Source organism: Dermacentor andersoni, chromosome 6 (assembly GCF_023375885.2).
Source record: "Dermacentor andersoni chromosome 6, qqDerAnde1_hic_scaffold, whole genome shotgun sequence".
In the NCBI taxonomy this organism is placed as follows: Eukaryota; Metazoa; Arthropoda; class Arachnida; order Ixodida; family Ixodidae; genus Dermacentor; species Dermacentor andersoni.
The window spans coordinates 33651204-33675438 of NC_092819.1; the positions used below are offsets into that span (position 1 = coordinate 33651204).

The following is a 24235-nucleotide window of genomic DNA, read 5'->3' on the forward strand; positions in this document are numbered from 1 at the left end:
AGGTCATTTGGTTGTGCCTACAAATACCTCCTTGACTTTTGGTAATTAGGACAGCACTTGTTGAGTTAGATAATGAATTACAATTACCTTATTAAACCTCAGTAAAGAAAAAATTACTGGTGGCTATTCAACTGTTTCCAAGTGGAAACAATATGCACGAGGTTTCCTTCAAGTAACGCAATTGCTTTTCTTAAATCTTGGAGCATGATAGTTGGGTCACTCTGTATAATTTGCTTAGTAACCGAAATGAGGCCAAGCCGAATTCACTCGAAATCAGAATCAATAGCAGTCATGCGCAGCCGCAAGCAGCACTTATACAAGGACTCGCAGAAAAAGAGAGAGAGAAAGAGAAAGAGGCTGCAGTTTCTCCGGAAAGGCGAAGCAGTAATAGTGATAGTGAAGTATAAGACAATTACACAAAGGAAGATTACACGATTGAGAGATGCCAGATTCTTTGTGGGACTCAGGCTGTTAAATTGAACTGTCTCCTACTATGATGTCTTGTAAATACTCATATAAGGTTGTCACTTCATTGAACACTTCTTCGAGGTCGGCAACTGTCCTCTACAGTGTGAATGTTTTTCAAAATCTTGATGTCATCGGCATATAGGACAGGCATGCATATATATATATATATGTGTATATATATATATATGTGTATATATATATATATATATATATATATATATATATATATATATATATATATATATATATATATATATATAATTTTTTTACGGTGCATTTGGACACGACCGTGCACGCAAGACGGAGACTGGGTGAAGTGGTAGACTGCCTCCTGGAGCTGTGACCTTTGTACCAGCCTGCCTGATTACCGCAAACTTTTCGCCATGTAAATAGTTTACATACATTTGTGCATTGGACTTCCTCTTCGAAATATTTGGTGGAGGTGCGGGGTAACGACTCGGAACAGAGCTTCGCAGTGGCTGCTGCTTCGGTTCTTCACCAATGTCGCAGGAGATGGTGCCTAGTTCAGAAACGCCTGCACTGACTGTCGTACTCACACATCCGTGTAATACAAGAACTTTCTGCAGCACCGATGGCGCCGACGTCGATGACTGGCTGGAGATATATGAGCCTGTGAGCAGCCACAACAAATGGGATCCCAAAGTGATGCTGATGAACATAATTTTTTTTACTTGGCGCGAGTGTGGTTTCAAAACCACGAAGAAGAACTCAGTGACTGGGATACCTGCAAGCAGAAGCTGCGAGATCTCTTCGGAAAATCACTGGGTCGGAAGGTTGTCGCCAAGAAAGCGTTGGCATTACGAGTTCAGACATCCACCAAAAGTTATGTCACCTATATACAAGACGTACTGGAGCTCTGCTGCAAGGCCAACGCTGAAATGCCGGAGTCTGAAAAAGTTGGGCATGTCTTAAATGGTACCGGCTATGACGCCTTCAATTTACTCATCTGTAAGAACTGTACTTCGGTTAATGACATTATCGCAGAGTGCAAGTGTTTCGGGCAGGTGAAAAGCCGCCGTATCTATCAGTCATTTGCACAGCTTCCCAATATGGCTGCAACATCATCTTGTCAAGATCGACAGGACTCTCCTCTGTGGCAGCAGCAGCCTTCAGAGCAGCTGACAAAACTGCACACCGTGAGCTGGAAGCCACGTGTCCCGTGGCTCTGTCCCCACCTGTCAACGATACATGTGCTTCAATGGTTCCCCTTATTCGGGCTATTGTGCGCCAAGAACTTGCCAATGTCAGCTTGCAGTCAGTTTGCACTGTGGCCAGTTCCCGGCGAACTGAGCATCCTTCACTCATGCATACTCAATATCAATGGATCCCTCGAGGTTCTCGCAAGATGGCAGAGTGGCAAACACCGGATGAACAACCGTGTTGGTCACGTCACTCGATACTGTCGCAACTGCTGGTCCTCGATGCCATTCTTGAACAGCCCTCATCCAGACGGCCATTTTCAGCTTATCCAGCTGCAAGCCAAGCCAAACCTGCACGCCACTGACGATATGACTGCATGGCGCCATCAATCACCGTCACCAAGCAGTCACCAGTCCTGTTCGCCGCAAGGTCTTTCCATGTCGTTCCCTTAGTCTCGTCACCTGTCGCATTCCAACCTGGGCGCATACCTTCAGAAATCTAAACGATGCAGCTTCCGGAGGTGGCGCTGCATTGTCCACATCTCCGCCAAAGCCTCTCTCACCCTGTTGACCAGACGCAATATAGTCTATGTAGAAGTTGACGGTGTGTTCGTTACAGCACTTGCTGACACTGGAGCCCATATCTCGGTGATGAGCACTTGCTGACACTGGAGCCCATATCTCGGTGATGAGCACCATCTTCGTTGTCGCCTGAAGAAAGTACTTACACCTGTCGCATCTCGTGCTATCCGGGTCGCTGATGGAGCAACGGCCATTATCCTTGTCATGCGCACCGCCCGAATAACTGTTGCTGGTTTCAACATGTCCGTTTTATTTGCTGTTCTGGAACTATGTTCTCGTGACTTGATCTTCAGCCTCGACTTTTTATTGGACCATTCAGCACTGAATGGCAGTGCTGCTTGCCTCCTCCAACTCAAGCTGCCTATTCACTGCTGTCCTCCAAATTCAGCTGAGCCTTGTCTATGTTCTGTAGACTTCATACGGTTGCAGCCTCAAGCCTCCCTGCGTATGCCTTTGACGTGTTTCCCATCTGTTCCTGATGATGACTATGTGCTGACTCCTAATGTCAACGTTCTCCTGCTACACGCAGTTGCCGTTCCTCATACCATTGCAACTATCACTGATAACCGTGTATTTCTTCTTGTTTTAAATTTTGGTTTAAGTACGCAAGTTATTTCGAAAGGCATGTCACTCAGCAACGCTTCTTTTACCACCGATACCACCATCTCTGTATTGGATGTTTCGTGCTCATCTGCAGCCACCTGCTGTCCGATCAGTTTCGCAACATATGATCCCGGCATATTTTCTAAGATGATCACTCAAGACCTGCTTCCCAAAAAGGCTGCGTATCTTTGATGCGTCCTGGAGCCTTATTTCGATGGCTGAGTTTGAGGATCGCCCGCTGTGACAGACTTTCATTGTGACCCATAAGATTGACACTGGTGATGCTAGCCGTATCCGCAGAACGCCAGGTTATCCCAGCTGAAGTAGACAAGATGCTAACTAAAAGTGTAATTGAGTCCTCTTCGAGTCCTTGGGCATCGCTGGTTGTCTTGGTCAAAAAGAAAAATGGCAGCTGGCGACATTGTGTCAATTACCGTCAACTAAGCCAGATCACGAAAAAGGTTGTGTACTCTCTCCCACGTGAATTGATGACGCCTCTCAACTGCCTTCACGGATCGAAATACTTCTTTTTAATCGACCTCCGATCCAGTAATTGAGAGATTTCGGTTGATGAACTCGACCATGAGAAGAGCACTTTTGTTATGTCGGATGGCCTTTACCATTTTAGGGTTATGCCTTTCGAACTTTGTAATGCCCCAACAATTTTCGAAAGAATGATGAACTCTCTTCAGTGCTATAAGTGGTCCACATGCTTATGTTATCTGGACGATGTCATCGTAGTTTCCCCTACGTTTGACAGCCACCTCAGACGCTTGGTCGCTATACTTGAAGTTTTTAGGGAGGCCGGCTTTCAACTTGACTCTTTTAAGTGCCATTTCGGACACCGCGAAATCAGTTCTTGGCCATCTTGTCAGTGCTGCTTGATCCTGATATCCTAGTCCTGATAAGATACACACAGTCAAGAATTTTCCTGTACCCTGTTCAGCAAAAGATGTATGCAGTTTTGTGGGCTCATGCTCCTATTTGTGTCCGTTTATTAAAAATTTTGCAGATATCGCCCAGCCACTGACTGACCTTCTCAAAAAGGACAGTGTGTTCTTTTGGGGCTGTGAACAAGCCAATGCCTTCTACACACTCATGTGCTTGTTGACAATGCCTCCGATATAAGGCCACTTTGATCCATCTGGACCAACTCAAGTTTGCAAAGATGCCAGGGGCCATGGCATAGGTGCTGTCCTCGCCCAAGAGCAAAATGTAGCCCAGCACGTCATTGCCTATGTCAGTTTCCTCTTGTCGCCTTCAGAGTGCAATTTTTCTATCACTGAGCACGAGTGCCTAGCTCTGGGCCCATATTCTAAAACAATCGCCTTCCGCGTAACTATCGCCTTGGTCACGCCTCCACCAACGGTGCACGCTGATTGGCGGTTTTAGCAAAACCAGAAAATAAACAGTGCCATCTAGTAGTTCCGGCCTATGTCATTTTAACGTCAAGGTGTCGATGGGTGCTCTCGACACATATTGAATAAACGAACAAGTCTTTTGGCGTCTTTTGGTGTTCGGTTAGTGGTGGAGTGTAGTAGAGATAAGATAGGCGGTAGTTTATAGGAGCCTTTTCGGTGGTGTCTTACACGCGTTGTTTCGCGGCGATATTTGTTGATTCATTTAAAGTAAAACATTTCACACTTTTTTATTTTACCTAATGTGGCCGCAACCAACCGTAGTCAGTGCACAGAACCTGTACTGCGGTCACTATACTCTAAAACAACACACCCGAGCCGCTCTGCACTCCCATGGTGCGCTCTCTCATGCGATGTGAAGCGTTCGAGAGCACGTGTTGGTAGTGCACGCTGACATCACGGGTAAGCAGTCACTTGATTTATTGAAAGTGACAATTGTGGCGGCGAAACTATAGCGGAAGGTGAACATTTCAGAATACGGCCCCTGGTGTTTGGACAGGACCGTGGGAGCAAGAGGGAGACGATGACAAAGTGGTAAGCTGTCTCCTGGAGCTGTTACCTTTGTTTTGAGCTTCCTCTTCATAACAATGTGTGTGTGTGTGCATGTGTGGAGTTCGGAAAGCTGATCGAGCCCTAGCCCCCCCCCCCCTCCCTCTCTTCTCCCCCTCCCTCCCTCCCCCCCCCCCTGGAAAAATGAAGTTTCCGCCTATGCACTCAACAATGCAATCGGTTGGTGCATGAAAAAGAAAAATGCTTTGAGAGTATGATATAATGGCAGGTAACTCCCAATTTTACAATACTGCATTTCAGTGAACATGTCCCCATTTGCTTGCAGGCTTTTGGAGCATTGTAATGATCCTTAAAGGTTGAGGATAAGAAAGAAACTGAAAGCTTTGCACATCAGGTAAATTTAAAAAAGAAGAAAGTAAAAAAGGAATAAGATTAAAACCGTTCACTTGATGAACTGATCAAGAAGTGCGAACTGTAACACCTAAAAGAACAAGCAACAAAAGGAGCCCCAACTGCAGTAAGTGGCTGACATTGCAGCATGCAATGAAGTCTGATAATCGTCAGAGTAGCACTACAGATTGGTTTTGCAGTGATACACTTAGTGCCTCAGAGCTAAGCCAACACTCCTAAAAAATCGGGCTCCTCCTCATCCATATTAAAGTGCTCACAAACAACAATTGCAATCAAGACCACAAAAAATGCAAAGTGATGCCACATTAAAGCCACATGCTCTTCTCTTGAGTGGAAGTTGACTAAAACACACACAAGGTGCCTGGCCACCAGATATTTACAGTGTGAAAGGCACAGTCTGCAAAGGAATAAACACCGATGCATAACATTTCTTAGGGCTAAATATTAGGAGGCTTACTCCTCCCGTGTTATTTACAGAAATATAACCATCATCCACACTGAAACAGTTGCATATGCAGTCCAATGATTCCATATATTTCCTGCATGCATTACTCTTATGGAACCAATATGGAATCCATAGAAAATATGCATAAAATGCATAAGTATCATATGGAAAACATTCAGAGTCATTGGACCACTTATGAAATGTTTCAGTGGAGATGCTTGCACAGGATATTTGGCCCCAGTTATTACTCCAATAGTTCAAGCTCCATAAGGCATCACTTTGCATTTCTTTCTTTTGTTGCAAGTGATTCTTAGGACACATATTGCCGAGAGGGATTTGATAAGATTCGAGGTGATGTAAATGTCTCCTAGAACAAGTACACATTATCTCAGGTTAAAAATGAAGCAAAATACACCAACCAAGTGACAGAAGATGGGACCAACACTTTATTGTCACTATGAATAAGAACCCATTGTACGCCCAACACTACAAAAAAGTCAGTTATGAGTCATGGGGTTAAATATCCCAAAGAACTTGCAAGTTATGAGCACATGAAAGGCCGTGTCAATTGTTAAAAAATCTGCAGGGAAGGAAAAAAGTATTTGGTGTTAAATTCTAGGCTCTCCCTGCATATATACAAAAGTAGTAATTGGCTAAGGTGTTAATGACAGCATTAACTAATGACAGGGCAGATTTGTAGAAAATGTGCAAAGTGTTACAAGGCCTAAGTGGCAAATAGTATTTATAATTTTGCAAAAAAAGAAAGCATGCTTTACATATTCATATGAAGTTTACTGACCTCTCCAAAATAGTTTCTAATATGTGCCCATGTATACAAACATTATGGCAGTACTGAAACTCAGTTATACACATACACATGCATATAGACAGTGGAGGATTTACATGAGGGTTTATATCTATGGATAATGTCAGTCTTTGCACTTCAATTACAAATTCCTGTAATGTATCATACACTCAAAGGACATCTGAATGCCTGCTACAATGTTACCAGGCTGTTTAACAAGTAGATGGTCAAACGTTGTTTCCATCTTTTGCCATTGGATGATGTATCACTTCCATGCTATTTCAAAACACAGAGACAAAGCATCTTGTTCAGAAACACAACTACAAGATGCATCAACCTCATTATGGTAGAAGCTGTTTATGCTAGATTATACGTAACAAGCAGTGAACTTCCGAGCATACTCGGAGCGTACTCGAGCATATATATGTTCCGAGCATACTCAACAGCTTGCTCCAATGAAAGTTGTGCTGAGTGCAATTAACTGCCACGATCTTGTGCTGTTAGAAACACATGAAAAAAGCGTAATATAAGCAACAAAGTGCTTTTGCATTTGTGCTGCCATCTGAATTATAAGCAACAATACAAGTAATAGGTGTGAACTGCAAGTCACCGTATCTATGGGCCAAACAAAATGAGCACAGCAATGAGTATATTCATTAAAAGTATGTGCTGTTGTGAAATGCCTTTAATTTTTAAATGCCAATACGGACCAATTTCTGTTTTCTTTTTAGTTGCTTTTAGTTTTTACATCTGATGTTTTAAAGATTTGGAGCCTATAAGTGCCACTATGTACTTCTCTAATACATTCAGGACAGGAACATGCAGAGAGAGTTCTTCCGGCCAGGGAACAGATAGAGTGCGAAGGAGGTATAGCAAATGCTTGCTAGCCTAAGCCTGCATGAGCTGCCCCAGATAATGAAACACTAGTTACACGATTAGGAGCTTCAAGTCATATTGAAGTTAGCTGAAATTTTGAAACCTTCAGTCTTTCCCAATAAATGAAAGTACATACACATAAAAATCTCACAAAGCTGTACAGTTGGCTTGCATTAATTCAATCTCCCACACACCTGATATTTTTGTTTAAAATATTCAGAGTTAAGAAAACGTGGACCAAAGCAGAACTTGGAATTATTACGCGAGAAGAGATGGACCCGAAATAATTTAATGCCTCTAATTGCATGGCCCTGAATGAAATGAAATTAGCAGGTTTGACATCCCAATGCAACACACGGGACATGAGAAACACCACATTGGGGGCCTTGAGCAAGTTTGACCATGCGAGGTCGACTAACACACACTAAATACATAAGCATTATTGCATTCCGCCCCTATAGGAATGTGGATGCTGCAATTGGGAATTGAACCCGTGACCATGTATTTCGCAGAACAATGCCATACAACTGGATGTAGATGAAGCTAATGGATATGTAATAGAAGAGGAGAGAAGATAGATTCAGTTCCTGTGAACACATATACAGGATCTTGAATATCCAACTGCCACAGCAACCTAGGTACTAAGGTACAAATATATTTTTGCTACCCTTGCGTTACGAATGTTCTTCTGTAAATAATATTTGGCTATGTTGCCAGTGCCTGGAACACCAGGTGTTTGAAATGACTGAACTAACCAAAAGCCTTGCTGAATTAAGTGGCTTCGGAATGCAATGAAAACATAGCAATTAGAACATTGGGCGAGTTGGTTCCTAACTAAGAAAGATAAAATAGTATCACCATGCTTGAATTGCCTAGAATTTCTCTCATTTCGAGATTGAGCTATAACAAGCTGACCGTATTAACAAAGCCTCCTGAAATTATATTGACTGCCTTGATAGCAGTGTAGTGAGTAGGATATAATTGTTTAAGTGCCTTTACGTGCTTCAACAGGTGCCTATAGAAAAGGGAAAGGTTTGTGACAGACTCAAAAGAACTGTGTAGTTGAAACAAGTGCCCTGCAAAAAAAAAAAAAAAGAAAAAAAGAACCTCTCCCTGCATGCATGAAGGTGGGCACATGTGCATGACAGTCAGTAGTATTAATGAACGCTGGTAAAACTAGCATGCAAGCCAGTTAAAACAATGAATAATTAATTAAAAGAATAGGGCTAGTTGGTGTTGATGCTTTTTTTCTGTTAGCTTTGTTAGCCCTAATAGCTATGTCACAGCAAAATGAGCAAGTATCTTAAGCAAGGTTTCAAATTTACATATTTCTGAATAATACAGTTGAACCTCGATATATCGAACAGAGCAGTGATCGCGAAATAGTTCGATATAGCCAGCATTCGATACATAAAATCACGTGAAAAACATGTAAAAAACTTCTGTATATCAATCGTGGTGCAGTAAATACTCATCTGAAGCTTCACACAAAGTATTTGTTTGGCTGAAAGTACTGCAGCAGTGTGGCCTGCTTCTTATTGGCAGCCACATGCTTGAACATGGAGTCCCCAACATAGTCTAAACACTCCACAATCAATAGGCCGGTGTCCTCTATTGCGCCACAGTAGCGGCGTAGAAGGGCCAAAGCAGCTACAGCCTCAGTTGAAATATGGAGCGGGAACCCATCAGCACTTGCGGGATAAACCTTGGCAGCGCCTTTGTTTGGCCGCTACTTCTGCTGCAATCTCCACGTCCATCAATTGAAGCATTTTGAAACACTGTCAATAACGAAGTATTAAGTGGCATCTGCCAAGGCGTCTATGAGTGAGCCCAGTGAGTGCGCGCTGTCGTGAGTCTTTGTGGATGCAAACCTCGCGAGGCGCGGCAGGTGCAGAGCATGGCACCGAGGAGAGTCAGTGCGACAAATGCAATGCGGCGTTGACGTTGTCGAACTAGCCAAACCGCTACATGCATACGCTGCTACGTTCAAATGGCACCCTTGGCGCGATCGGTGTATGCACCTATAGTGCGCAGCATTATGCCCATTATGCCACCACTATCTTCGAGGATGTTGCTAGAAAGCTCACCGCCTGTCAACAGAATGCACTTGGTCTGGGGTGGCAGAGTTCGATATATCCATTTTACGTCCGACCCCATTCGAAATAAAAGATCTTTAAATGCATGTGATTTTCCAGGTGCATAGAAAGTGTTTGATATACGCAACAATTCGATACATCTGTGTTCGACATATCGAGGTTTGACTGCAAACTTCTTACCCGTGAATAAGCTAACATTCGTGAAAATAAAGACAACATTAAAAAGTTTTTGTGCAAGTAAACATTAATGTTTCCAAACTACTGTAAACACTGAAATTGTACCTGGTTTTGCCTTGTAGAGATAGAGAAATAGAAATTTTAATTCTCTTTTACACTCTACATGTAGAAATCACTAAATGACAAAAAGAGTGCATCAGCAGGTCATTAAAAAACGAGAAGTTTTATAAAATGTGAAATTCTGTGAAGCTTATGACAACCAATTCTTGTCCGTTTGCTAATTCAGAGATATTTGTTTTATTTTTATAAGTGACACCATCAGTGTCTATGTCTTCGATCATCTAGATACTGGCTGCCACACTACTAAGCTTGACATTCCATCAATTATAGTGAAAATTATAAATTTGAATAAATACTAAATAAATTGGAAATCACAAAATTTTATAGTATGTCAAAGTAGCTGAAGTAAGGCACTGATAAAAGGAAACGACAGTAGAAATGTTAACCGTGCAAACACAAATTAAATATAACAAGCAGTTATTACAGACATATACACACAGCATTATTATGAACACATTAGTGCTTGGCAATCATGTTAGGATGAGAACAACACGCAAAAAAAAAAGTTAATGAGGACAAGGAACAGACTTTCACATCTGCTGCTCCATGAACAAAGACAGGAGCAGTAGAAAAGACAAAATACTTCACTGCCTGAATTCTGCCCTAGCTGAGAGCCAACAAATTCTGAAAACATCCTCATTCCTTTTACAAAACTGACATTCCCCATAACATCCATATTCAACGAGCAACAACTTTCATCACTACTGCTACGTTCACAAAAGGCTGAAGCTGAGCTTATTCCTAGAGGAACCTCAGCGGATATAACAAATTGTTGGGTGTAACAAATTATTGAATTTTAAAAAGTATAAAATTTCCCTAGCTGATATCAGCATATAACGAATATATGCTTACAATGAATATAGGATATAATGAAACTATTTTAGTGCTGGATGCAACTTTGTTACAACAAGGTTTAACATACAAGTTTTTACAGGCGATCGCATTGACCATATGGTGTTACTAAACTTGCAGGTTGTAGGGCAACTATTTTTTATAGATATTTTGACAGTTATGTTTTTTGCCTACCTACTTACTGCAAGGCTCGAATCATAACTATTACAAACGCTTCTAAATAGACAAAGAAGCTTGCAGCTTAGACAAAAAGAATGTGCTGCAGCTCATTGAAAAAGGGCTGGCGTTGAAAACAAATTGTTGCATATTTCTTGGTCATGCTTCCACAAAGTCGTAACTATTTTAATTTTTTTAACTGCCTTGACGACATTGCTAAAACAGTAAAAAATATAAGCGGCAGTGAAGAATACAATAAGGTGGACAAAAAAAACAGAAGCAACTGAATTATTAGCAAATGACATGTGAGCATATTTATCACAGCTCCATCACAGCAACATGTAAAAAAAAAAAAAAATGAGTGCATTAATTTGAAATGCCTTATAATGTCACTAGTAAACAGGTATGTTCAATGAGAGAGGAATGAGGCAGTTCACAGTACTGACTTAGCATACAGCATACTTTAGCCCACAGTGTACTTTAGTGCAAAGTGTACTTCAGAAAGGACAGTACCATTTTCATTTGTAAATAATTAAAGAAGAAACATACTGTGTTCCTTAGTGCACCATTTTGGGAAGAATGGTCCTGTCAAGACGACCACATTGTAGTTTTTTGTCAGCTGCATGATGTATTTGTTCTATTCATTTCCAAAGTTGGATAAGCACTGAACATAGCAGGTGTACATGCACCTCTTCCTTATTTTTTGTCAAGCATAGCATATGCTTCTCGAAGCTGAAGTTTGTGTGCAAGTTTTAGAAAAGAATGGTGTAAACAATGAATACAAGACATTCTATATACAATACATATTTATAGTGTCGCAAGAAAACGAATGCAGGTGTATTTTGTAAAGTACACTGGGCCTATGTGTATGCTAGAGGGGTACGCTTGTTCTCGAAGAACACACAATGTTTTTTTTTTGTTTTTTTACCTGTATTTCAACAAAATATTTTTTGCTGGCTATGAAAGCTTCAGAGATGGTTGCAGGTAAAAGATACATTAAGGATTACATCAACATTGCTATTACTCTTTCTGGTCCCTTTCTTGCTGCTGACAAAGATGACGACGCTATTTTCTCATTCAATAAAACAGCGAGCAGTGTTACAGTAAGTTTAGATGAATAAAAAAAACATTTAGATATATGAAGATTATTTAAAAAGACATAATTTGTCTTTGTTCAGGATTTTATTACTATTTCGAAAATAGGTGGGAGGAAACAGAAGACAACAAAGACTATGTGTATTCCTCTGCCAATCGAGATCAGCTATGCAGCGAAATCAGTTATGCAATGAAAGTAGGGAAACTGACATTTGGGAACCAAACGTAGACCCCATCTCTTGAAAGGTCAGAAAATTCCCCATAACATATTTCCCACTAAAATGCTAATTTTGCTGCCAGAAGCTCATGCAGGATTGCATAATGTTTCATTTGACTCTTCGCTGCAAGCCTTTCTGATTTAGGAAGCTCCAAAATATAGCATATACATTTGATCACCTGCATCAGGTTTTGCTGCTCCCATAAAGGCCCAGTGTACTTTATAAAGCACACGTTTATGTTTCAAATAAAGCGCGACTCATGAAACTTTCACAATGCAGTTGCACTGTGACAAGATCGTCTGGTACAAAAATCAACAAAATTTATCTGGTAGATTGTTCTCGAGTCTTAATGGGTTAGTCCAGCCCACAATCAACGCTACACAGCAACCAACAATTGCAGTGCCTAAAACCAAACTAACTATAATGTCATATAATGGCAGAAGTCTGTCCACTTCCGCTACACTGTCTTACTGGTCATTTGTGACACATGCCAGATGACATTAAAAGATCACAGTCCTGAGCAAATACAGGCCTGATTCCTATTTAGAATATATATACACAAAAAAAAGCTATGTGATAAAGAGTGCATAGCCTTCTGCGAAATTCAGCTGTATAGTTTTACAAGACATTACAATTTAGAGACAGCGTGTAATGCTATGAGCATAGCTTCCTTGCTGGGCAATGTTCACAGTGATAACAGTACTAAACCTCACCATGTGTAATACACGCACATTAAAGTCTCACAGGTAAAGCATTTTGCCAGTTAAGAACAAGAGTGAAGTCAAGGCAGACAAATAAGTCGCTGATGCCAAATTATCTTCAAATTAGCAAACTTCAGGGTATTGCCTCAATCAAAAAAGCAGTTTGTGTTTAAAAACAACTTTAAGGGTACGCCAAGTTCCTGAAGCTATGGCTTTGTAGCAGTTAAACGAAAAATCTACAATGGGAGGACAGCATGCGAGGTCAGTCAGGTATGACCCACCAAAATGCACAATGGTGAACACAGAGACTAAGGGAAGTTGCTTTAAGCAATGTGGGCATTATATCAGCCCTGACACATTACATTTTAACACATGCCCAAAACCTGTTGATAGCAGGTGAATAGAGTTTTAGTGGATCCAGTATACTGGCAAACACGGGTGGACTGCTGGATTGGACCCATGAGCGGCCAGGGTAGTGCAGCCACATGGAGGCACAAAGCTCAACCAAACAAACACAGACCCAAGTATATTCTTCTTTGTGGCTGGTTGGTATAATCGTGTTCACGATATGCCGCTGCGGAAAATTAGCACCAGCAGCGAAGTAGAATATACGTGATAGTTACAGCAATATTAGGTCTGTGTATCGTCTGGTCGAACTTTGCATCACCAGGTGGTACCGCCAATCCGGCCACTCACGTTTATGCTCCCGCTCATCCGGCAAACTACCCACGTGTGCATGAATACCCGACACATTAAATCTCTCAAATAATACCTGCTCTTCAGTTCATTGAAAATCTGCCTAAATATACTGCCGACTACTTTAACAAAATATGTGAAGGCTTCCGAAGTAAGAGAATAGTCAGGTCTTGGACCAGAAATCTTTAATCATGTTTATTCTTTGAGTTATGGTGCTGCAAACTGGTAGATGCATGTAATTTTATGGGCTTATTTCAAATATGTAGTCTAACATTATTTAACTTGCTTCTAATTTTATGCAAGTTTCTTTTACTTAATTTTTGGAAAAGTTTGCAAAGAATCAGTTCCTCAGATTTCAGTAAACAGGATAGCAATGGCTTTTGCGCGATTCAAAGAATCCAATAAGACCAACGTTAGCACTCCGCCTACCCTAGAACAAGACTTGTGGTTGACACTCAGAAGGCTGTTTTTATGGATGTCAACTTCAAAGCATGGACTGACACATCAATAAATAGTGGTGTTGAATACAAAAAGCCACGATTATTGTCCACTTCTTGGGCGAACAGCTTCGTATGCAAATTAAAGCCACGACTTTGACCTCATTCTCAACTGCCAAAGTGCCTAGAACTCCTGCACCAAAAAATGTGTATATATGTATATGCCACCGATACAAGAAGGTTGTTAGTGACAAAAACCGAGGCACCATCGAGAACAGCAACACATGTGCATAAAAGTGTAGCACAATCGCTATGGAGCAGCAGGATCTGCCCACCACAAACCAATTCTATGATTGGCTGGGAGAGAGAGAGAGAGAGATTGTGCAGAAGTAGAAAAATACACAAAGATGGAACTACATAAACACACACACACACACACAGGCAAAACACAAACGAGGCATCAGAGCATGGTAGCAAAAAAATTTAAGAAGAGAGCGAAGCCTTTGTACACCGAACTATAAGCTGAAGCTATGACCATGTTAGTGTGCATTCAAAATGCAATATGGAAGGCAGTGATGATCACGGGCATATGCAACCTGCCCGCCTTCAACCACAGTATCCTTGACAAATAGCTGCTTAGTCTCATGACCGCAGCAGTCACGCACAGAGCCAGCTGCAGGGATGACATGTTTTCATTTCATTCGGGGCAACTGTTCACCACCGAGTTAAGGAAGAAGAAAAGCCAAGCACAGACGATCGTAAAAGCTGTCGCCAACAGCTTCATGTTGGCGAGAAAAAAGTTCTTCATAGCAGCACCACCATGTGTGGGCACAGAAAAAAAAAATATGATAAAAGTGGCCCTGCATTTAAGTGCAATTGCCCCACACAGTCTTCCCATATTGCCCTTGCCCCCACTGCTTCCCAGCACAACACCCCACGCTATCAAGCCAGTCTTGTGAACCCCAGAACCTCGCAACAGTTTTGCAGAGGCTTGGTAGAGCAGCGACATGGGACAGGGCAGTGGTGCGTCTGACTGAATTGTCAACACTAGGACAACAAAAACCACACAGCAATGCAAGGTGGCTTTAGGCCCAAACAAAACAAGAGTGCGTACACACCAGGGCCAAACAGCACACCTGAAAAAAATATACCGCATGGACCTCTAAGGGCACATTCCTGCACACACACACACAGACACGCACACATGCACACACACACAGATAGGGACAAGATGCAAAATGGCCAAATGCATCAGCCTTCACACACACGCCTGAAAACAAACTGAAAACAACTACACACTACAGCAGAGTTTTGCAGAGAAACCAATAGGTGGCAGCGAGCAAGCACTGGCTTTTATAAAAGATGGCAGACACTGGACGAGCGCAAGCATAAACTGCATAGATGAGGGCACTCCCTCAGTGCGTTCCAAGAATTGTGCCATTGATTATGATCCCGCACATGTCGTCTACTGCACATGGGGAGGGAATGCTATGCGACTATCCCCACAATGCATAGTTTCGACATGCTGACACAACTGCACAGCAAACAACCATGCAGGGTCCACAAAATCCGTAAGCACAGAGGAGACCATCAAAAGTGCTTCTAATGGCCCAATGCCTCCATTAAAACAGAGTGTCAGTTCTTGGGTTAGTGTTAAAGTTTTTCTTTTGAGACTTATAGCCTTTTCTTTGTTTCATATTTTTAATGCAAATTCATAAGCACTAGTTCATTGCTGGCACATTTCTTGTGCATATTCTTTTCAGCAAGGCATAGCCTTGTTAATATAACATCCAATACTAGTGTATTGAATGGACAGCAGTAGAAGAAAAGAAAGGAAGCCTAAAGCTGAGGTGAGTCATCAACAGAGCACCTCATTTCCTCAAACGAAGGTTCAAGCAATTACATTACAAGCAACTGTTCAACAGCATGCGCCAGCTAAAACACGGTTTAAGAATTGATTCAGATGCTTTAGAGTGAGCATGGACTGCAAGAAACTGCAGAAGAGTGCAGATCTATTTCAGCACCAGCTGGCGATCTTTTGACACACTAAGCTGGCAGATTCTATTTGTGATGAATAACAAACTTAAAAAGCTAAAAAGAAGACACCAACAGGCTTATACTTACAGACATTTCAATAAAACAGCATTACAAATGCATGCTAAGTAAAGATTATTCCTAGTAAACTAAGCTGCATTAAATTTTCTGCTTCCAAAGCTTGCCAAAGCACGCTCTGGGTTCAAGCACCGTGCGAACGCTACAACTGGGCTACAGCAGCAACTAATTTGGAGCGCCTGAGAAATATTTTCCTCTAAGACCACTCACATAGCCCAATCTATCAAATCATTCTAAATGCTGATAATCACATACAAACTCATTCCAAAAGGAGCAGCTTGTAACAGACCTACACTAAACAGTTATCCTGGCTTGCCAAAACTCGTAATTACTACAGGTTTCAAAGAAAACATCTAGAGCTACCAATTCTGGGTGATAATTAGGGAAAGTGAAGACTGTGCACAGGCTTACATTAGAAGGGCCATCACAGAAGAATGACACATTACCATTTAGCGGCAATTTTTAGCAGCAAAATTGGGCATATCACGCTGCTATATTATAATGTTACTGGCATGGTTTTGTACAATAACAGTAACAAATTACATGCAAAGCATTGCCAAACCACACTTCCTTTTCCAACTCACTCCAGTAGAGGGCACTCAATTTTTAATGTTTGCTAGCCACATCATTCAGTCAACTCAACTATGTACATATAAGCAGAAATGTGGTAACAAGATTGCTTGAAGCTGTAAGCAAGTGTAGAATTTGTGTGCGTCATGTTACAGCCCCTTCAAGCACCAACTGAATCTATCTAAAATTTCTTTTCCAACATTTCTTGAATCTTAAGTATCATTCAAAGAAAGCGGCTGGCTGCAGAACAGTAAAAATTCTGGATTTTTAAGGGGAGTTTTATTGTGTGCGCAAGTATGCACTCCATACTTGAAGGCTGAAAATACTACAAGAATAAAGATAAAATCAAATGCACTAAATGCAGCATATCTGCATGGTGCTTTGTTTACCTAGGATATTACCGAATGCTATGCAGTACACACTAAAATGTCCGATGACAAGTACCTGCTACGTGACCACTTACTAGCTCTACTGGCCAACACCAAGACATTGATCTTCTGGCACTGTCTTCTAACACATTCAGTGCATGTATCTTTTTCTGTAGCACTAATTATACAATGCCATATGTTAAAAATATTATTTTCTTTATTGCATGTTGCCACAATGCCTAATCTTGGTCTGTACAACTGCAGATATACTGCGCCTAATCTTGGTCTGTACAACTGCGGATACACTGTGCCTGAAGGGGATGTTCCTGATTCATAATGGCTAAAATTATAAGCACGTAACAGCATCAAGTGAACTAAGTAAGCTGCTAGACACAACCAGTTCATGATTGTCATCAAGAAATAACATCGCATGAAGCTCTAACGTGAGCCATGTGATATCTGAGAGTGTGCCTGTGACACCTTCTAGTTAACAGACAATGTAACCGAATTACTTTAACAAGCCTACTCATTTTTTTCCAATGAATTTGCCCAGTTGCACACACTGATGTAACTTTGCAGCCTGTGCACAGTCTTCGCAAAACCCGCAGCAACCACAATTTACGTCACACAGAGAAGAGAGAGAGAATAACTTAAGGAAAGTGAAAGAAGATTGGAGAGGAGAGAGAGAGGCAGAAAACTACAAAAACAACTAAAAATCTGCTGTAAGGCAGGGATGGCAGGGCACCAAAGGAGGATGCATGTTGATGCTTTCAAACAAGGCAATAATACAGTATTATACATAGCATGCCTTAGGGCCCTTCACATATGAATCAGTGCTGATTAGCAGCAGCTGCATTTCTTTTGAAGTCCAGGGCCGCTATCTTGTACACGTTCGAAAAGCTGACACTCAGTTTTGCCTCACACGATTGTCCAAGCCACGCCAATATCGCCGCCTAGGTCAAACTAGGCCAATCGCATGAAGCAAAACCAAACATCAGCTTTTCGAACACGTACAAGATAGCGGCCCAGCAGTCTGCAAATTGAACTTTGTATAGTTTGGGGTTACCGTTCACACAGGCACGCATTCACCAATGCAACTTAATAAGTCAGCCAATCAGTACGTATCGAATTGACATTGTTACCTAAGGTATTCACATACCCGAACAGGCTATCAGTAGCCTAGACAAGGGGCGGCACACAGGGCACGCATCCCCATCCATAATTTCAACACTAAAACTTGCAATTTCCTTTCCACAGACAGTCCTGAGCTTCAAGTTTTCTTGTTAGCCTCCAAGTATTGGCCCTACATGTCATCGTTTTCTTTTATTTTTTTTTATTTTTTTTTTCAAAGATATATCAGAGAAAAAGCAAGGAGAGGAAAGTTAGGGAGCTAAAACAGACAAGTATCCATTTGCTACCCTACACTGGTGTTAAGGAAAGGAGGGAATAGAAAGAGGAAAGCACATAGTATCAGTGTGCCACTGTTCCAGACTTGGGTATTGCCTTACAAATGCACTTGGACCCACTCTTGTTTTTCTGCCCTTTCCCTCACTTAGCCCGAGCTTCACCAGCACAGACAAGCTGGGCAGCTGCTCCGTGCTACAAAATGCACAACCCTAACAAAGTAATGCATCCTCCTTTGTATTTTTGCTTGCCACTGAGTCCAGTAGGAGGAGGAGGACGTAAAATCGGGGTTGGGGCAAAGGAGCGAGGGACTGGCTGGCCTGCACAGGTGTGGGCCCAGGCCCTGTTCATTATTGCAGAAGGGTAGGGTCGGTCGGGAGAAGGACCAGTCGGCAGCGCTTACCTGTGTCTGCAGCCTGGTGAGTCCCCGTATCCAGAGGATCTGTCCTGTGCGCTTGACATCCTGCGAGAGGGAGCCAGAGCTGCCATCCTCGACAAGCGAGGCTGTGGCGTGCATCTCTTCTGGCGCTCCCGATCCCCAGGTGAAGGTCTTGGGGATGCGCTTGGTCGGCACGGTGGTCACAAGCTGGCCCCACACCAGTGTGCCACAACCAAAGAACACACACCACAGCCACTGGTCCAGGGACAGGGCCTTCGTTTGGAAAAACACACTACCATACTGCACTATTATCACCTGCACACGTAGACCAGGCAGCACGGCAGGGACACCCCAGGAGTGGCCGAAGTCAGGAGCAAGAGCAGAAAAAATGGGGAGAAGACATACATTAGCCAGATGCTCAAACAGGATGGCAGACAGGATGGCAGCTACACCAGGTGCGTGAGGTAGCTGAGGACATAATGATCACTTCAAGATTTCAGACAAGAGCCAATATATTCATTCTAAATTTTGTACATCTCTTTTTACTGCTGCTTCCTAAGACTGCTGAGAAAAACTTAGTATATTTAGCCTCAATTATTGACTAAATTCCGCTATGATAACAGCTGCCTGCTCGACTCAGGTATTGTGTGTTGATGTTGGGCAGTGGTTCCACAACAGCAAGCTTTGAGTGAGCGTTTAGCATTGCATGATTGTTAGTCTCCATCTCAGTCATGCCCCCTCTACACAGAAGTGTAGCAGGTTTATAGAGGGAACTAGAACATCACAATGAGGGTGACATGGCTGCAGAAGTTCACAGCCACTCACTCACTCTTAAGTCGCACAGATCCTGTGGGAACAAGGAAATGCATCACTTAGGAGAAGAACACAACACTGCGCACAGAAACTTTGGCTATCGACTCTGCCATTTGAAGCTGCTTTGCAGTGACCATAATTAACTTTTTCAGGATTATCACTCGTCAAGGCCTCCTCCTGCTTCGAGTGGCTCATCATTGATTGGGCTTGAGATCATGGGCATGACAGGGCCGTAGAAGCAGCGGTCTGCACCATGGGCAGCAGGCCAAAAAGTGAGCACATTTACAGTAAACAACTCATTTTTCGGACGCTTGACTTTAAGACATACCCGATAATTTATATGCCTTTCCAGCACTGTCACGATCCTCACAGAGCCAATGTATAAAAGTGTCTGAAATTTCTGACACTGAAAACCTTTGCCTCAATTTTCTGGACTATTTGCCGTAAATGCTGGTTCGAAGTGCATTAATCGAAGCCCCCACTACCGCCATTTTGATTATCTCACAGTGTCCTACTAGCACTCTTGTACACCAATCCGCTGGCAGCTGTAGGCCCAATGGCAACGCTAGGCCTAGCTATTCAATGTTTGCTTCCAAGCTTCCTCCTGTTCGGTGCAGCGTTTTTCATTAAAAGGATTCGCTGCTGTCAGCAATGGCGCTGACTCCGCCTCTGTCATCCTCGCGGATGGCTTTGAAACGCGATGAAAAGGGCAGGGGTCGTGCGTTCCATAATGCCAGTTCCCAAAAGTCAGCTTCGCCGCAATACAGCGGTGTTACGCGGTGAAGGATACGCAATGTGTTGTGGTGAAACATACCGAGAGTGAAAAGGGACCCCTGTCACGGGACAGAGTAGAAATTCTTTAATTCGCACGCATGCACCTGCCGTCTCCTGTCACAGTGCAAGCACCGATACGCCTAAAATGTGCACTGGCAGGCCTTCATAGCCATTTCGGATGCAGTTGATCCCTTGGGGGCAGGAAAGTGAATGCATTTTTTTTTGACGTTTTCGCAAACCCCTAGTAAGTCAGAAAAATTGGATGTTGACTGTATTAGGTTTGACTGTACGCATACTGGATGGAACAGATTAAACTCGCATGTAGGCAACAGCACCAAAATGAATTTCCACAATACAGCCTAAACTAATGCCACCGTACGGTCAAGGTCACACTTGTAGATGACGAGTGACACATCTGGCCAAGTGAAGGGCAAACACGAAATGTTCTTGAGGCCTCAAATATTGTAAAATTTCAAGCACACAAATCTACAACACTGACCACAAGTCCATAAATTAATTCCCTGTGCTATTGGCATAATAAAAAATGTATAATGTGCATTTTTGCCTCAAGATATCTGAATAACAGTTAAAGAAAATAACTGATTTCCGAGATGCAATGTTTTACACCTTTGCAAGGATCTTGTTTATTTACTTGTCAACTCCTGGCTCTTGTATCAAGGTTTTATGCAAATCCACAGCTATACAAACTATTTGTTTCAAAATTATTTGACACTATTATTATTCGCTTTGACTTCGCTTGGAACCCAGAAACTGATATTCGCACAAGCCTACAAAAGCCAACAGAAATCGGGGTCCAGCCACTGAGGTACCTTGGACCACTTCATCCCACAGTAGTGCAGGGAAGTCTTCTTACGGAACCGTATAATGTAAAAGTCTATAATTACCTTTCTTCTATAGACAGGATTATACAGAATTGGGAAGTAAACAAGCTATTTTCCCGTGTTACTATGCACTCCCACATACAAAAAACTGGGAACTTTCGGCGACAATACACAAGCCCACTGACCTGAGCAACTGCAGTGATGATCAGAATGCTATAGAAAATGGGGTTGGTTAGGAGGCCCTCGAAAATATTGCGTTCCCCGTGGATCTTGCGGGCATTAACCTCGTTGAACAGGGTCATCATGACAAACGTGTTGAAGATGATGGTGAAGTGCTCCGAGAGACGCACCCCCATACCAGGGTCGATGTCGAAAATCTCTGGGCCTGCACAGATGGGCCAGAGACTACCTTCAGTTGTGACCCATGGGCACTAGGATTACAATATCACAGGTTTCTTAATGCAATCATTCTGATCAAGTGCATGCATGGGCACCAGGCTAGAGCACTATTGTTACACCAATATAGTTGCTGTCCTTCATAAGGCATAAGCTTCCTGCAAAACAAAGGTCAGCTTCCTCACACAGCAGAAACTCCTTTCAAGGTCACCAAGTTGAAGAAATTAGAATTAAGACAATAATTTAGTTTAGGACTGTCTGCTACTAGAGCAAGTCAGACACACATTGTCATCACATGTACCTGCCGTGTATCTGCTTGCCATCACTGCACTAGACTCTCTATCTAAGCATTACATGCACTCACTAGATATTGAAACTCTTAGTATGTATGTCTGCATAGAGCAAATATTCAAGAAGACACCATGCTGAACCTAATTTTTGCTTTGAGGAGAACTCGCACACACTAGAATGCAGGAGTTTATTGCACACAGAAGCTATCTCTAAGGGTCGTGCAGAGGGCTCATTAGGATAACTTTGGGCATCCCAGTAAAGGAACAATTTGATGGTGCAGATAGTGGTAACCACAGGCGGTGCCGATTACGGGGGGGGGGGGGGGGGGGGGGGAGCTCCGGAGCCCGGGCCTCCTTCGGTGTTTTCCAAAGGGGGCAGAGCTCCCCCCCCCGGCGATGCTGCAAAGTACGACCCCCCCCCCCCTCCCCAAACACACACACCTAAACTGTCATTACCAGAGTTTTGTCGCCCGCATCATTTGAGGCTTCTTTTGGCTTGCCTCGAGCTTTTCACTTAAAATATTATAGTAGCTGATAGTTTGCTGCATAATTCTTGGCACAGACATGCACGGCTTTTAATTCATACTTTTGCTTTGTTTTTGTATTGTATTGTATTGGGTTTTATGGCGCATAAGCAACTCAGGCTATCATGTGCCAAACACATGGTATAATTTATTTCAAAAATTGGGTATCCTCAGCGAAAGTCCTTGTCCGGACAAGGACTCTGAGGAGCCCAACAAATCAAATGGAGACCTCAGCCTTCTTCTCAGGACTGAGAAAATGGGTGAGGTGTATCATAATATGCGTGAAAAACTGGGTAAGAATTTTTAGAATTAGTAGTTCTGTGATATATTATATTTCGTTTAGGATCGTTGCGTCTTTCAGAAAACTAAAGACAGATGAAGTTCCTACAAGTGGGTTATCTCCTAAAAGTAGACTGAGATGGAAGGGAATGCGTTCATTGTAAAATAGAGTAAAATATTTTTTCCTTAGTCGTTCGAGTTGTGTGCAAAAATTCTGACAATAGGAGGACGAGCGCATTAGAAGCACTAGCAGCGACTGCCTCATCAGTATTTTCTCACTTCAACATAGTTTTAAGTTTCCGCTCTAAACACCATGCAAATAGACAATACAGTCGAACCCACTTACAACAATATTCAAGTGCCATGAAAATTCCATTGTTATAACCGGGTTGCATGAAAAAATATCAGAACGGGGGATGGCACAGCTGTTCCGAGAAAACTATAATGGCGGGAGGCCAGTTCTCTGCACCACCTTCCTTCATCTGACTTCTGATTGTGTTGAATCATTGAAATGTTTAACTGTGCTTCCTGCGTGCTCGATCCGATCGCGTGTTGTTAACAAGCCACAGCTATCGGCGTTCAAGAATGCCACTGCTATAACAACTGAAAAGAAGGGTCACGGGCAGCAAGTGACATATGAGCTCCGCTGAGGCACCGCTTTGATGGCCCCAAAAGGCGCCTTTTAATATATGCAGGAAGGTTGCCGCGGCAGCATGTCAGCTTGAGAAATCCAGAAGAAGCACTGGAGCGAGATCACCAAAAGCATCTCGCCACGTACTTCCCACAGGCTTGCATGAGAAAACCGCATGTCCATCAGCATTGCTTGCTTTATGCGAAACTTACTGACATCCTTCTCCAGGGCATCCAGGTGCTCCACATAGTGAAGCGGAAGGTCCCTCGCAAAAACAAGCCCATGAGGGACTGAATCATCTACAGGACCTCCCGCAGGGACAATGTTGAGGCAGTCTGCCCTACCGCGTCTGCGCTGCTGTCGTGGCCGTCACTGTCGCTATCCGATGCAAGCACATTGACGACGATTGCCTCATTGGTTAGAAGCACTTCATTTGAAAATTTATAGCCGTGCGCTTCCTTTTCACCGGCAACATCACGCATTGCCGATGATCAGCGGGCAGATCAGCCATTTTCCATTTCGGCGGCAAGTCAAGCGAGGCTGCGAAACAACGTGGCCAGGAACGACTTCGACACAACGAACAAATAAAAGCACGAGTGACTTAATCCATTAGCAGAATTAAGCAGAATGAGGGCCATAGAATAAAGAACCAGCTGTGAGGGCTGTGCGCGCAATTTGGGAGCAGCCCCGCAGCGCTGCCAACATTGTCAGCGCAGTTGGCACGGTCCAGTTGTGTTTCGGAGGGTGGCACGGCGCAGAGCTATGGGCACAGCCCATTCGTGTTTGGAGGAGTGGAAGGGCAACGGGAGAGATGCGCGCGGCAGCAGTTGGGGTGGCGCCGACTTTCTGATAGTCAGCCACTTGTACTCATGGCGGAGCAGGTTCTTAAAAGGCGAAGATCCAGGCTTGTTTCATGACCGTTTCGCACTAAACTGGCAGGGATCGATCACGTATTTAGGCGACGTACACCACAAGCTTGGCCTTCAGCTCCGGAAAGCGTCCAGACTTCGGCCCGTGGGAAATTCTT

General features: G+C 42.9%; 1 protein-coding gene across 18 annotated transcripts in view; it reads right to left on the bottom strand.

Moving 5' to 3' along the window:
* The window catches only part of PMCA (plasma membrane calcium-transporting ATPase 3), a 359249-nt gene that overhangs the window by 29044 nt on the left and 305970 nt on the right, over window positions 1-24235 (bottom strand). For all 18 annotated transcript variants that reach the window (XM_055066123.2, XM_050170536.3, XM_055066122.2 and 15 more), the window contains 2 exons: window positions 21274-21473; window positions 18684-18974 (listed from right to left, as the gene is read on the bottom strand). In XM_055066123.2, coding sequence (XP_054922098.1) covers window positions 18684-18974; window positions 21274-21473 — 491 coding nt within the window. The remainder of the gene's footprint in view (window positions 1-18683; window positions 18975-21273; window positions 21474-24235) is intronic.